General features: G+C 40.6%; 1 protein-coding gene across 5 annotated transcripts in view; it reads right to left on the bottom strand.

Annotated features, from left to right (window-relative positions):
* LOC101853767 (helicase with zinc finger domain 2) overlaps positions 1-16,074 on the bottom strand; it is a 166,906-nt gene that overhangs the window by 123,532 nt on the left and 27,300 nt on the right. For 2 of the 5 annotated variants that reach the window (XM_005092802.3, XM_013079486.2), the window contains exon 6: positions 13,886-14,007. In XM_005092802.3, coding sequence (XP_005092859.1) covers positions 13,886-14,007 — 122 coding nt within the window. Of the gene's footprint in view, positions 1-585; positions 1,358-1,784; positions 2,004-6,433; positions 6,464-13,885; positions 14,008-16,074 lie in introns of those variants that run through there. The other 3 variants (XM_035968354.1, XM_005092803.3, XM_005092804.3) reach the window with 3 other exon arrangements.

Below are 16,074 nucleotides of genomic sequence, written 5' to 3'. Positions count from 1 at the left end.
GGTAGCCTACCTATTGGGCAACAGAGGGAGGGGCCTACGCAACATGATCGGTTGGAGGGACTACCTAACAACAACGACAAGTGATTGAATTATGACGGCTCGCCCACAACGCCAGGGGCCAAAGCATGATTTATGACAAAACGTAATGGAGTCACTAAGGTGGCCGTCTTAGACAGGTGTTATTGCTTAGTGTGATAGGGGTTGTGTGTTAAGATTTGGTGGCCGCGGCCGCGTTGGACAGGTGCCCGTTTTACACAGTTAAATTATATAGAAAAAACGCAAGGGGGAAATGGAAAGAGGCCATTTGTGCAGGTGGCCGTCTTATAGAGGTGGCCATCAGGGCAGGTTCAACTGTGTATGTATATATATATATATATATATATATATATATATATATATATATATATATATATATATATATATATATAATATATATATATGTGTGTGTGTGTGTGTGTGTGTGTGTGTGTGTGTGTGTGTGTGTGTGTGTGTGTGTGTGTGTGTGTGTGTGTGTGTGTGTAATCATGTGTTACGACAATGACACCCTTGACAAAATTGACCCTAGATCTAGGGATGGACACTTACGAATGTCTGTAGTAAGTCAACAAAACAATTGACAGCCGACAGAGAGAATTATCTCCACAAACACTGCACTGATGATAAATCTGCAACTGCCACGCTGTGTCGTTCTCTAAATACTAAAACGTTTCAACAGACGAAGGGCCAGGATGCAGACAGGGAAGAGCCGACAAGTGGCCTACAACTACAACACTGAACAGAACTCCCTCCTTTCTACTTCAACTTTCTAGAAATGTAGACAGGCCCGTCGACAACGTACTGTACCGGTACTTCACTTTGTTTAAATACTCGAGTACTCAACTATTGAACGAGAAACGTTCTACTTTTCCCCTAGTAACTTCTTAATTTATACTACCCCCTTCCCCTTAAAAAAAAAGAAAAATTCCCTTTATTTTTTTCAACTCACACATAAAGTAACTACTCTCTCACACTTCAACGAACTAACAGGTTTTGGGGTGTTTTTTTACCCCCATTAAAACAAGAACAAATCCATATAGCCTGTAAGGAAAATATTCATTTCCACACGGCAGTATTCGAATACTCATGAGTTCGATTCCACAAGTATCCTGTCAACGATGTATTTGTTATGACGTAGGCGGCCATTCTTCACAGAAGGCGACTAGTTTCAGTTTCACAAAATACTAGAACTGTTTTTAGAATATTGATCATCTGGACCAAGCACAGGAAAGCGCTACGCAAACGTTTCAACACATTGAAATGGTACCACTTCAACACACAACACAAGCAAAACATGAAAACACAGCATACACGTCCACCACCCATTGAAACACTCATCGCGTTTGCACAAATTAGGTCAACTGCAAGCAGGAGGTGGGGGGGGGAGTGGGAAAATCCGGTTGCTGGAAATAGCATCTCCTCAGTCTTGCCAAAACGTAGTTTTTCGTCTTACTGACGATATCGGTATTTTTAAAACTCAAAATCATAAGTTTATCAGTAGATCTAGATCCGAGTTTGGTCTACAGTCCGTTTATCAGGCCACGCATATCGCTCAGCATATCACACACAACATCTGTTTTATCTATGTTGTACAATGGAGATTAAGGCGCAGGCAATAATGTCACGAGTATGACATCGATAACAAGCTAGGCATTAGGTCAGGCTTGGACGAAGACAGACGCTATTCAAACTCGTAGCTATCCAGTCATCAAACAATGCGTGGAGAATTAACGATTTATTTGACAAACCTTCGGAAGTGAGCACCACACCGTTTTTACGTAATCAGTAGACATTCACAGAGTCTACACACCACACTTTGACGTTATTAGTTATTTACTGGAAGAAAATGCATTTGTCGAGACTTGACACTGAATTAGGCCTCACTCACTCACTGTGTAGAGAAAACGAAACACGCAGACGATTACTGATAATTTTTTGCTGCTTTCCGTACCACTTGAGAAACTGAAAGTATTTATAACATGTACCTGGAACACTGACTATTCCTAGAAACTGGCCGACTTTTCAAACTTAGTTTTAGTACGATTTCTACGGCACTTGCAGCATAATTGATTATCATAATAGGGTTATATAATAAGTGTCGAAGTTGAGAATTTTATTTCTTGTTTTGTTTCAGCCAGTATACGATTTTTGTTCCATACATTGTATTTGTAACAATTAAGATTACGTAAAATGAGCTAGTAGTATTGATGGGGGGGGGGGGGGGTCTTTTTCACTATGACCCATAAGATAGGCCATTATATATTTCAGTTCTCAGAAATCTGGTTTGCTTTTTTTTTAAATATATTATAGTTTAACATTTCAATCTTATTTCTTTTTAATCAGGATACTGTTCTGCTCAAACTTGCCACTGGTACAGCATTGAAATTCCCTTTCAATTTCTATAACAACACTTGAAGAAAGTTCTACTCTTATTACAGAAGTCTTTTCTAAAATAAAAGTTTTAGTTTCCTTTTTGAAAAATAATTTGGTCTTGTAAAGTTATGACAATATGATTGTTAGATAATATTTTTTTGCGAGCAACATTTTAAAATGGCCGGCTCTATTTCTCCGAACGTTCGGGAAAATAAACTTGAACTTTATTTCTCCAAACTGTTTCCGTTCTCGAGATTTGTTGATAAAAAGCAAATGGAGTGGCCCGTGTGTGTGTGTGTGTGTGTGTGTGTGTGTGTGTGTCAGTGTGTGTGTACGGTGTGAACGGGGGGGGGGTTTAACATTTCAATCTTATTTCTTTTTTTTTTCTACATGAAGGATTTAAGTTTTTGCTGGGTAACTAAATGCAAAATAGGTCACTGCCAAGGTCGCAGTACCTTTTGAAGGTATTTTCAAATGAAGTATAGTCCGGGAACGTTGCTCCAACCACAACTAAAGTATCTGAATATGAAGACATTTTAAAATCTCTAGCTCTAGAAATTGAATTCGATGCAAAAAATGCTTCCCTCCAGTCCTCGCAGAATGAAAGGATGACGCCTAAATCTCGCAAACATCCCCAAAAAATCTCGAGATCAGAAACCGTTCGGAGAAATAAAGTTCAACTATATTTTCCCGAGCAATCGGAGAAATAGTCACTTCGTTTTAAAATTTGAGTGAAAGAACAAAACAAAAAAAGGATACTTTCCCAATCTGTTTTTCTATTCTTCTGTTGCTTTTTATGTGTTGACTGGTATTGTTCTGTTCTGTAATGTTTAAGTTTAAGATTAAGACCACAGTGCACAGGTCTAAATCATTTTCAGTTTCCAAAGAAACGAAACAAGCTCTTGCTTTAGCTCTATAGGTATCAAAACTAGACTTGTCAAAAATGCACACACTGCATTTCAAGATCACAGGTTGAAATCCTAATTTGATGACAAAGTTACAAAAAAGTTTTCAGGCCAAACATCATATATACAGTTGAGTCTGCTGAAACAATAATTTGAGGGACTTGCATAATTATTTTCTTTGGTTTGGCCTAGTTTATGAAATCTGAAAAGTTCTGTCGGTGAAAACAGCATGCTGATAACATGAAACTTTTTAAAATATTGGAATATTCCTGCTGTCGGCTGAAAAGGGAATGGGGGTTAAACATAGTCGAACCTGCCTTAACCGAAACCTGTGTATGATGGAAACCTGTCATAAACGGAAGCTTCCCACTCCCCCCTTGATGAATTCCTCATCAAATTACCTCTACAAAACAGAAACCTGCCTATCGCAGAAACAAAAAGAGAAACTCCTTCCCTTTGGGAAGTATTTACGAGTCTAAGAGTAAGACAGACAATTCTTTTCTCACACAGCAGCCCTGATTTGTAAAAAAAAAAAACTATATAAGGTTTGGTTCCACCCGCTCTAACCTTTATTACGACATGCCGCCAGGCGAGGAAGGGGAGTAGGGGTAAGACTTGGGGGTAGATATTACCCCAACCATAACATGAGCCCTGAGCAGTCACGGTGGTGTGGGTGTGAACTCTCCCCAATGCCTATGAAAGTGCTCAAGCGTCACTCCAGCACAAAAACTTTCCTAAGCAACCAGAGGCCAGGGGTGTGAGATTAGTCTAATGCCTGCCACCCTGGTTGTATGGCCAGCCGAGAAAGAGATTCCTCGAATTGTTGTTACATGCACGGCAGGAGTGGCACTGGTTGTCCGAGCATACAATAAATAACACCGATGGAGATGTTGAATCATTTCTGATTTTAATAGATCAACTATGATCTTAAGAAATGCAAGCACTGGCGGCAATGGATAAGTAGGACTGACACATGCCATCATCACAGAGGCTAGGATTGCACTTGAAAGGTACGAAGTTTCGACCATCACTTGCTGACCGGACAAGCAACCCTTAATCCTATCCGCTGAGCCTCAAAAACCCTCCTCCGTCTCCCCCTAAATTCCCCTGTCTAAGATGGAATTTTTTTAGGGCTCCCTTGCGATTCCGTCTTAAACAGGTTTGACTGTACTTCCATTTCACACCAACAGGCAGTAGAAGTTTGAATCTTATCTGGGGGAAATACTTTATTTTAGTGTATCTGTCTTTTTGCTGGGATGCCTTGTCTGACCCTGGCCCTGTTGACCCTAGCTAGTGGGCAATGTCTAAACAGACCTGCCTTTCATAAATGATCTTGAGTCAAGTGACACACTTTCAAAGTGGACAATTTGTCTCTAGCCCAGCATTGAACTCATAAGGAAAAGTGCAAGAGATACCAGTCAAATGGTTTTGCTATTCTGTGAGCAGAAACTTTGTCAATTAGAAATTCAGAATCATTTACCTGCTTTCTATGGTGGGTGGTTAGAGATGGTACACACTATCCTGCTATCATAAATAAATCTTGATACTTCTTAATATTTTTTTTCTTTCTCTTTTTTCATTCTTTTCCATCTCTTCTTCCTACTCCTTCTTTTATTGGGTTAAAAGGAAATGCATTAAAGACTACTGACTGAAGTTGTCTTTAGGCCATTCTTGAAGGGGGGATTGGGATACTAACATGTTCTGAAGCACAGTGGAATTTTAAAAGGGCTGATTTATCAATTCAATGTCATGCTCATACTGTGCTGGAACAAAATAGGGCCGGGAACTGCTGTTTTTTCTTTCCTCACCCTTACTATCATCATTTTCCCTCTATTTCTTTTGTATGTTTGTCACTCTCTTGTGAACTGCTATTTCTGGGGTGCCTTGATAATCGAAGCAGACTGTGCTGTTGAGGCAAGAGAAGTGAGCAGAGTAAGCCTGATTATCCATCTGGACTTCTCTGTTGACATTCACCCCCTTGGCGCTCATATGACCTTATGCAGTTGCGAGCGCGGTATAACCTTACTAAAACTAAAAAACTAAACTTTCCATTTTGCTGGACACATTTCTGTATTGATCTTTTCAAGGCACACTCATCAATGTTATTTTTCTTCTTTTTTTTTTTTCAACACCAACATTTACATTTTCGATTTCGTTAAATGTAATTTTCTGGCATGAAAAGTCTTTTATAGTTTCATTTCTGTTGGACACGCTTTCAGGTTTGTTTTGCAAGACACTTTCAGGTTCACTTTGTTATACACACTTTTGGTTTTGTTCTTGCTTAGCAAATTTTCTTTTTTGGGGGTGGGGGCAGGTGTGCAAGTCCACCTTAATAAACTGCATGCCCTGCTTCCAAGTTTAATGTCGCTTTTGCAAATGATTCATTATCGTTGCAACAATGGAGCTGGCTGATTCAATCCAACATGTCATGTCATCAACCCTGATCATGTTGGACACATATCCAAGAAGGAAGGCAAGGATACCCAAAATAATATCTTACCCGTGTAAGAATTGAAACTCCAATAGTTTCCTTGTTTGTTTTGGTAAGTGTTTCAGCGCTTGCAATTTAGACCTGCATGTGAGCCTCAACCAGATTGTCTGAAAATTTTGCGCAACCCCCCCCCTCCCCCCAAAGCCTTTGTGGGTGTCATAAGGAAGGACATCCGAGTAACGAGCGACCACCCCAACAAACACTTGATAAAGAAGAGACCTAACCCTAACCCTACCCCCAAAAAGAACCTGCAACGGGCCTCATGTAAAAAGGCCAAAACAAGTCCTAAATGAAAAAAAAAATTAAATTAAAAAAAACACACTCCAAAACAAACAAGGAGCATATAGATCTAGATCTAGATCTAGATCTATATGGCTCACATCTACATTGCTATAGGGTTTGATACAATAACACAATAGAATTGGAAATGAATCCTTCATATATAGATCTAGTAATCTAAATAAATCTAGATCTAGATCTTGTAGAACAAGTGAATAGGAATAGGCCTTGAACTAGAAATCCGCATCCGATTCCGAACAGAGGGACTCAGCTGAGTCTAGATTCTAGATCTAGATAGATTTAGATCTTTACTAGATCTAGAATCTAAATAAATAAATAATTCACGCACCTGATGAAATGCTTATTTTTACCAATATAATAAATATTACAGCACAACCTATGATAGGGTTTGACACAATAGAATTGGAATATGAATCCTCCATTGAGGTCTATAATGATCTATATAAATCTAGATCTAGATTCTATTAGAACAAGAGAGTCGGACTTGAATGAATCCACACGATCTGAACAATTGAATTAGTCAACAAACGAAATTCAAAATGGCCGCTCGAGCACGAAACTGAAAGTAGATTATTTAAGTTGTCGTCCTTTTTCGTATTCGCATTTCTACTTAGGTTCCGACAATTATGTCGGAAACGCCGACGTCGGCAGTCGGCGGTGCGCGCGTCGACGGTCGGCACGAAAACGAAAGTGCCGACGCGCTTTTCCCTTTCGTCAACCCGCAGCCACTTAACGAATCGTCAGCCACATAGGCCTACCAACCTTTGACACGGGTCAAACTTCCATCTATTTATAGGTAGTTACCGGAACATGTATAGATAGGTGAAGTGATGTGCCGTGATAGTCGCGATATATTATTTATTGAGATTGTTTTGGTCTCTCTTTACTCATCACCATGAGAATTTCTTGAAGTCTTTCCCCGGACTCTGCCTTTACTAAAATCTCGAACCTAGATCTAGATCTAGAGTTGTAATCTAGATCTAGTGGCAGGTTGCAGATTTCTGTTATCCAGTACATGTACATTCAAGAGATCAAATAAATTGGACTAGACTCTAGACTCTAGTAGTAGACTCTTCTACTTATACTTCTAAACCTTCGAGATTACAAAGGCCAAGCCTAGGCTTGTAAGGATTCGTTTTGTTAAAAGTGTTGTTTAACACAAAGTCTAAGAAGTTAGCAAACCTAACACATTTTTTTCTAACGAAATGAAGCTTAAATTGACTTTTATATTGTCAATAAGAGATCAAGTTTAATCACCTAATCATTTAAGTAAGGAAGTGGACTGGTTATCCTCACCCTGGGTGAGAAAAACCCTACGATTGACCTCTCACCCCGGGTGAGACTTGCTAGCTTTGGCTATTCTCACCCAGTGTGAAACAAGACCTGTTTTTCCTAATTTCGAAATACTTTCTATCGGTGTGGATGATCAAATTGACAAAAGCAAAGAAAAAAATTAAGTTATAGCACAAAAGTAAGCTAATTTGATCGTCTACAAAGATGCTATGGCTCTTTCACTTTTCGAATCGAGGCGAACTACGCGGGTCGCCATTTTGTTTTGCCCGAAAGTTCTCGCAACTTACTCGCAAGATCTACTCCTCCCCCTTCTCTCCCTCTCTCTCTCTGTCGGCAATTTATTAAATCTGCAACCTGCAACTAGATTACAACTAGATCTAGATTCGAGACTTTAGTAAAGGCAAAGTCCAGGGGAAAACATCAACAAATTCGAGTGGTGCAGATGAGTAAAGAGAGACCAAAACAATCTCTCTATTGCGACTATCATTGCACATCACTTCGCCTAATACATGTTCTGGTAGATCTAACTACCTATAAATAGATGGAAGTTTGACCCGTGTCAAAGGTTGGGTGAAGGCTGACGATTCGGGAGGTGGCTGCGGGTTGACGAAAGGGAAAAGCGCAGTGCCGACGAAGCCGACGGGAGAAAAATGGGTCGCTGGCAGTCGGCCAAGCCTCGCACTACGCACATTGACTGATACAGGTGGGCCTAGCGATAGCATCGGCCGGTTCGCGGGTCGGGTCGCGATTGTCGGATTTCAGACGATTGTCGGCAAACATGCAGGTCTAGCAATTGTATAAAGTCATATGAGCACGCGGGACACATTAAACATTTTCAGTGTGTAGGAAATTTTGAATTTTGCCCGGTTGGCGGCCGAAGCCTACTCTTAATTTTTCGCCCTCGTCCGAGAAGGCTAGGTGTAGATCTTTCCTACCAGAAGATCAGGGGTGTGGCAGAAAGACAGCAGTAAGAAGGAGCCAAGTAGTAGCAGTAGAAAGTCTGCAGAAAGAATCAGGAGCCCAGAGGCGGGGGCAAAGGAGGCGCAGGGTGGTGGTGTTGGAGTAGAAAGTGGAGACGATGGCAGACGGCAGAACATAACTAGAGAGCAGGAAAGGAAATAATTTTAGAGAAGAAAATTTATCTGTCGCTACCCGAATTCGAACCTGGGACCTTTGAATGAGAGGCAAACACCATAACCTCTAGGCCACAAGAGCCCCCTCCAATCGTTTCCTGTGAGGTGCACAACATAACTGTTGCAAATCATAGGTGCTAGTTTTGGGGGGTTTTAGGCAAGTGGGGTCTCTGTACGAATCTACTTTGTACATGATAGGTACTTAATGTACAAACTGAATTATGTGTATCAATGGTTAAAATCCTTTCCCAAAAACACTTTTTTTTTTTTTTAAGATATCTTCCAATTTACTCTTGGTGAGGAAAACTACAGGTGCTAAATTTTCCCTCCTAAATATTAATTCTGACAATCCTTTCAGACACAACATGACATGCAGAATGATTTTTTAAACTTCTTCCAATCCAAAAAGTCCTGATGCTGAATGGCATAAAAACTGAACATTCCGTAAAACTGAAGCTCAAGATATAATACCCAAAAAAGTATGAGTAAGATGGTATGTAACTATATGTCTGTTGTAAAAGGCTGTGGTCTTTAAAAAGTGTTGGGCATGCAGTAATTTGTGGCAGGGGGAACACAAAATAAATCTAGCCGCTTGCAAGAATAAAGATGCTAGCTTCTGTAATCATGTGATCACTCACAATCAGAAGCAGACAGGGCCACGTTCAAGTCACAGATAAAAGGAATTTACCATTTTATCCCTTACACAGTGACATTTGCCAGTGTCATAAACAGACAAAAAATGAGAATGCAGTCTGGTCATATTAATATATACATAGCTTCCAACTATTTTTGCATTATAAAGTGCATCGTATTCATCAATTCGGAGGTTTGATATTCGCTTCTGATGCAAAACCAACAGGTTAATAAAACAGCAGAGTTCCCATACGCTTTGTTTTTTTAGTAGAGGTTTTACGGCGCTCGCAACTGCATAAGGTCATATGAGCGTCAAGGGGTGGATGTCAACAGAGAAGTCCTTACAGGGAATCAGACTTACACTGCTCACCTCTCAAGCTTCAACAGCACAAAGTCTGCTTCGACTATCAAGGCACCCCGGAAATAGCGGGTCACAAGAGTGTGACAAACATACAAAAGAAGTAGAGGGAAATGACGATGGTAAGGATTAGGAAAGAAATAGCAGCAGTTCCCTGTTGTAGTTCAGGCACAGTTATGAGCATGACATAGTTGGATCAGCCCATTTACAATTCTACATACTGTGCTTTAGAACGAGAAATATCCCCCTTTGGGGAATGGCCTAAAGACATCAGTCAGTGGCACCGCCCCAGGGGGTTCCCATACGCTTGCAGTGCATGTTAAAGATATGTTTTCGCAATTGAAAGGTAAAAAAGGGTAGGCCAGTCAAGGCTTGAGTATTTGTTTGAGTAAAGAGAAGTGCATCAATACAAAAAGGGTCATTTAAAGCAGGGAAAAAGTAAGACTGATGGACAGAAGCAACAGAGAGGAAGAAAAAAAAAGAGGACTTATCAATCAGTGGCACTCTCAAACCACACATCACGGCTGACTGCCAAGGCAAACCTATAAATCAATCCATGTACAAAAACTGATAGAAATCTGGTGTGGTAATCAAATTACAGTTATATCTGCTCTGATGGCCATCTGTCCAAGACAATTACCTGTATAAATGATCACTTTCCATTCACACACACACCCCCTCCCCCCCACCCCCGCATTTTTTTCTCTACATTTTACAGTGGAACTCGGACTCAACGAGCACGGATTCAACGAGAACTCGAATTCAACGAGATGAGATAATTCGTTTTTTCCTTCTTTAAAATCAATAAAAATAACCCGAATTCAACGAGCACTTACATTCTTAAATCAGTGAGCTCGGATTCAACGAGGTCGCTTCCAGGGTGAACAGCCCCGCAGACGTGGTTTCGCTCATTTTTCTCCCAGAACGAACTTTATCTATTCCCGGTAACCATCCATTGCACCTGCATTGTGAACCATTATTCACTCAGCCGATTGCATGCGACAAATCAGCGGCCCTTTTCCATACAAACACATGCGTTGTTGGCACACGCACGTGTCTACCCTGGCGTGTGTCGGGGTCGAATGGGCGGCCTGCACATGCGTGGCTGTGTGTGCGTGTCGTGGAGGGGGGGCACTAGCAACTTGGACGTTGAACGTCGCAGATACAAACGCGTCACATTCTTTTTCTTCCCTCGGCAACTGATCATTATTACAATGGTAAGCTAGTCTTGACGTAGATCTACGTAATGAATTGTGCGCTGGTCTATGGAATCAAAAGTTGCCGTATGCTTGGCTCTACACAGCAACACAACTTTTTGGTAAACAATCGAGAAGTCACAGGCGAGTGCATTTGAACGAATCGGTCTTTTTTTCCACAGCTAATAATATGTAGACATTTCAGGCACTGCTTGTGACTTCTCTTTATACATTACTTGCTCAGTGTCTGTAATTATCTACACAAAACCTCATGTTTGCTATAACTAACACTCGGATCCAACGAGATTTTAGGTCAGGCCCGGCGATCTCGTTGAATCCCAAGTTCTTCTGTAATGAGATGACACTGTTCAAAACACCCACTTGTCTAAAAAAAAAAAATATATATATATATATATTCAGGAGCACAATTAATTTTACATAAATATTTAGCCCAACAGAACCAACAGAGCAAATTGAAATATGAAATTGATGTATATCACATGAAACAAAATGTAACGACGAATAAAACACAAAAGCAGACATTAAATATTCAAAACTCTTCAGCCAATGAGGTTACAAAGAAGGTCACAAAAAAACCGAAAGTCGTAAATTGTGCCACGATACATCAATTATAATTATTGTTTTTTTAAATCAGTATCTGGTGCAAACACCATTCTTATTAATAGGAGTGGCCACTTGTTTCCACGAGATCTGAGTTCAGTATTGTCTTCTTGACGACTCCATTCCATGCATATACGAAGCATTTAAAGAGTTTGATGTCAAGAATATAACTGGTTTTGTTGCCCAAACTGCACACCCAGGAACGTTCCACAAATGTTTGATACAGTTCATGTCAGGACTTACAGGCCATTGCCCTTTCACAATTTTATTGTTTTCAAGGAACCACCTAGTGACATTACCCTGTGGGGAGGAAGTATTATCATGCTGGAAAGTTATATGCATTTCTTCATTCCTTTATGAAGGGCACCGTGACTGGCTGAAGAAGGTCTTTAATGCATGCCGCTGCGTTTAGGCCATGATGGAATCGAACAAATGGTTTTTGTCTGCTATAAACAATGCCTCTCCAGACAATAAGGGCTCCATAGCCACGGTTTTGAAGTTCTGCAATTGTCTCTTGATAAATTTAAGTTTTTGTTCTCTCTCTAAAAGCAAAAAAGTCTAACGAGTCTATTTCCAACAACAAAAAATGTCAGAAAATAGGAATTTAGACCACGGGTTTAGATTCGTTCGATGGTGGGGGTTTTTTTGCCCACTGAAGTCATGCTTCTATGTGCACAAGAGAAAGTTGTCGCCATCATGGTTTGTTAAGTTTTAACCAAAGTCGCTCAACATCCATACACTTACTCCAAATGAAAGCTTATCAACTGTTTGCTTAGTTAGGCAAATGAAAGCCGTCATTTTCAAGCAGACCAACACTAGCTTCATCTTTAAAATTAGCAGTTTTCCTTTGTCTTCCCAACCTCCTGCGGTTTCTTACAGATGAGATCCCTCTGTATTTACTTTACCAAAAGATCACACACTGCTTTCCAAGAAACATTAAACAGCGATATTACTTGACTGATCAGCTTCAATGTGGCCAATGGTTCCTCCACACACCTTGAGTGATGGGTGAAATAAAACGACAAAAAAATTGAACTAGTTCTAAAGTTGGGCGGCACTAAGAATTGATTGCCCCCTCTAAATTCAGTTATGTTCAGTTTTACCGCTGATCTATTCCAAAGAGTTCCCTCAGGCCTCTGCACTGAGGTACAATATGGGCCTCATTTATGTTGATTTTGCAAACATTAGTCTTTTGGGGTCTCTGTCTTCAAACAGCCCCAATTCAAAAACCATCAAAGATATCTACTGTTTATTTCAGCATAATGCAGAGCATTCAATTTCCTTTAACAATGATATGTGGCTTATTAAAAATAATATAATTTAACAAATAAAAATTTCATTTTACAAAGTGTCAAGTAAATTTTCTTGTGTGTGTGTGTGTGTGTGTGTGTGTGTGTGTGTGTGTGTGTGTGTGTGTGTGTTTGCATGTGTGCGTTGTGTGTGTGTGTGTGTGCGCCCGGTGGAATCAGGCACTCGTCAAATTTTGGGCATATAGTTATTAATATAACCTTGAATCCTGTTCATTTGTCTTGCATTTGGCGAATAAAATACTCATCTATCTTGTATGTATGTATGTAGTATAGGGTTTTACGGCGCTCGCAACTGCTAAGGTCATATGAGCGCGCGAATCATGTATCTTGAATAGAAGTCGAGATGTTTGCGATTGAAGGAGGTGGGGACAGTCTAGTGCGAGAGGTAAAATAAGAGAGAAAATGGCTGGCAAAATTTGTTGACTTCCAAAGCTTGTCTGTGTCCTTGGAAACTGGAAATTTACATTTTTTTGTGCTTTTAATCAATGTTTTTCAGTAACATCGACACAAAAATGTGTTTTTAAGAGGACATAAAAGGTGTTGGGCCAAAAAAAAAGAAAATACAAAAAAAAATTGGCCAACATCCAGAAAAATTATGGTTTCTTTGATTTCATTGGTTTGACGAGCGCCTGATTTTACCATGCTGCCACACACACACACACACACACACATAAATATATATACTCATACTTATAAGTCTTTTTTAAACTGCACACTGACTTAACGGATACTCTGTATACATGAAACAGAGAGGAGGGAAGGAAACAGAAGAGGCAGATGTCAGAGATTTGGGTATCCTTTTACACCATGTCAGAATCTGCCCACATTTTACAGGTGGTGGAAAGCAGATCTCAATACCACCCGCAACATGGAGGTCCCCAATTCTTGTCTATCCGTGTCTGCAGAGAAAGGACACGCACGCACACGCACACACAGAGAAAGAGAGAAAGGGGGAGAGAGAGAAAGAGAGAGAGAGAGAGAGGGGGGGGAAGTGAGGGAGAGAGGGGGGGGCAGAGGGAGAGAGAGAGAGGGAGAGAAGGGGTGGGGGGGTCGGAGCGAGAGAGGGAGAGAGGAAGAGGGAGAGAGAGAGAGAGAGAGGGAGAGGGGAAGAGGGAGAGAGAGAGAGGGAGAGAGAGAGAGGGAGAGGGAGAGAGAGAGAGGGAGAGAGAGAGAGGAAGAGGGAGAAAGAGAAAGAAAAGAAGACAGTAACCTTTCTCATACATAGCTAGAGCATACCTTAGGATCCTCCCGTTGCCCAGCCAGAGCTTGCTCCAGTGCCTCCTCATTTCTGTTTAGTTCTGTCAAGGCTAATGCTCTGCGATACACAGCCTTTATATTCTTGCTATCGCACATAAGGGCTGGGGAAAGGGGGGGGGGGGGGGGGGGGGCGAACAAAATTCTGTAAAGCAAATATCATTTTCCCCACAAACATTCGATGTGAATAACATTACAAAATATTTTCTAACATCAACTGATCAATCAAGCAGACAGTAGGTTCTCAGCTAGATGAAAAAAAAATAAGGAAGCTTCCACCCCTTAAAAGAAAACAAAAGTGAGATACAGTAGTACAAAAAAGAAAAATTTGATAAGGAATGAATAAAAGGTATTTTGTCAGTTAAAAGGGGAGAAACAAAATCATAAAGACCCTGACCACGCAACTGCTTTAGAGGGAAACAAAAGACAATTATGTATGATGCATAAGACCCATGAGAAATGGATAACGGGAGAGCAAACAAATCAATAGAAAATAGAAATTAAAATCAGAAAGGAAATGGGAGTGAATTGAACACACCTTGAGAAAACCAAAAACAAACATTGCCCAACCAAGCGTAAATGATGGAATCCTCAACGAACGAGAAAGAAAGGAGGAACTTAAATTCTGACCTAAAGGAGATGGGAAACAGCTGCACAAAGGTGGAGACCATAGCCCATGACAAAGTACATGGAGAGCTCTTGTAAGTGGCCCATACTCCCATACAGGGGTGAGACACAGACTGATGATAATGACGATCCTCAATCACAGACAACATTCCCCTACCCCCCCCCCCTGCCCCCTCCTAAATTTTAAGGCAGTGCAATTAATTCCTTACTTTATACTTTCATCTTGCTGCCTTTATTCCCACATCTATGACCTTTTCAGACAACGCTGCTGGCGTTCAGCTCTGATGAGCACATTTTATTCCTTCAGTAAAGTTGTTCCCAAATCCGATTCGGACATTGGGGATTGCCTTTTAGTAAGACAACTTCCTGGGCCTTCGGCATATTGTGGTAGGGTGGCCAGTTCCTTTGCACGCCACTTTTACTTCCCCAACTCGAAGTCAGGTACCCATTACTGCTGGGTTACTAATCCTTCAGTACTGAGTACTGGCTACAAATAAGATCCTCTGTGTCTAGTGTGTTGGTATATCTGATGTTTTTACTATATGTGGAGTTAATGCAGAGGAAGTGAAATCCACTTAAAATGAATGTGGTTAATCCTTTAAAAAAAGCAGTAAACCGAAGCAAAACAGAATCTCAGGTTTTTGTCTTCTATTTGTTTGTTAGAAAAATATGGATTAACTAAAATGCTCCAATTTCTGAACCAAAAAGAATTTTAAGGGGAATGTTGTCTCAATCTTCACTGGCAACCCCTAAGAAAGACAAATTATCACGTCTTACACCCTTCATGATAGCAGAACAGAAGAAAGAGACACAAAAACATACATGTGTCAATTGCAGGCTAGAGAGAGGCTTCACCAGTATACTGCTTGCCTACGTTTATCAAGTACATCAATAAGCATATACACTGTGTACATGCAAGAACAATGAATGTCGTGAGACCTTTCTTGGTCATGGCCATTTTTCTCTGCAAAACTAGTTCAAATAGGCCCTACCCATGAGCATGCGATGAGATTGTTTCATAGCGTCACTGGCATTGAGCTTTCTCACTTGTCTATCCTAGCCCAGAGTACAGTACAGCATACAGTACTCTCTGCTCTTTCATCTGCTCTGCGTGACTAGTTTGGCAGATTAAGAAAGCTGACAATGTCAAAGAAACTCAGATCACAAACTGAAAGACATAGATAAGAAAACACTTTCCAAAAGCAAAAATTTGCTACTAGCATGGCATTCCTAATTCTATGCTGTTGACAATAATCCCTACTTGAGCAATCTCTCTCTCAACAGAAAATCCCCTAGTCCCACAGATTTCATATTCAAGTAGACTCCACTGTAATTTTAACTCAACTGCCGTCAGGCCCTCCGTTGGAAACATGAGAGAAGGCAGCACGGCGTAACCCATCACTTGGCGCGCAGCTCTCGCCCCGATCACACGCGTTTTTGTGGTACTTGTTTCTTCTGGAACGGACTACCTTTCCCCTCGACAGACGGGTGATGTAGAAACTTTTATATTATACTTATATTCCTCATTTCGTTTTCACAGCTAA

Source organism: Aplysia californica, unplaced genomic scaffold (genome assembly GCF_000002075.1).
Source record: "Aplysia californica isolate F4 #8 unplaced genomic scaffold, AplCal3.0 scaffold00053, whole genome shotgun sequence".
Taxonomy (NCBI): Eukaryota; Metazoa; Mollusca; class Gastropoda; order Aplysiida; family Aplysiidae; genus Aplysia; species Aplysia californica.
This window is presented reverse-complemented; position numbering and strand designations above follow the sequence as displayed.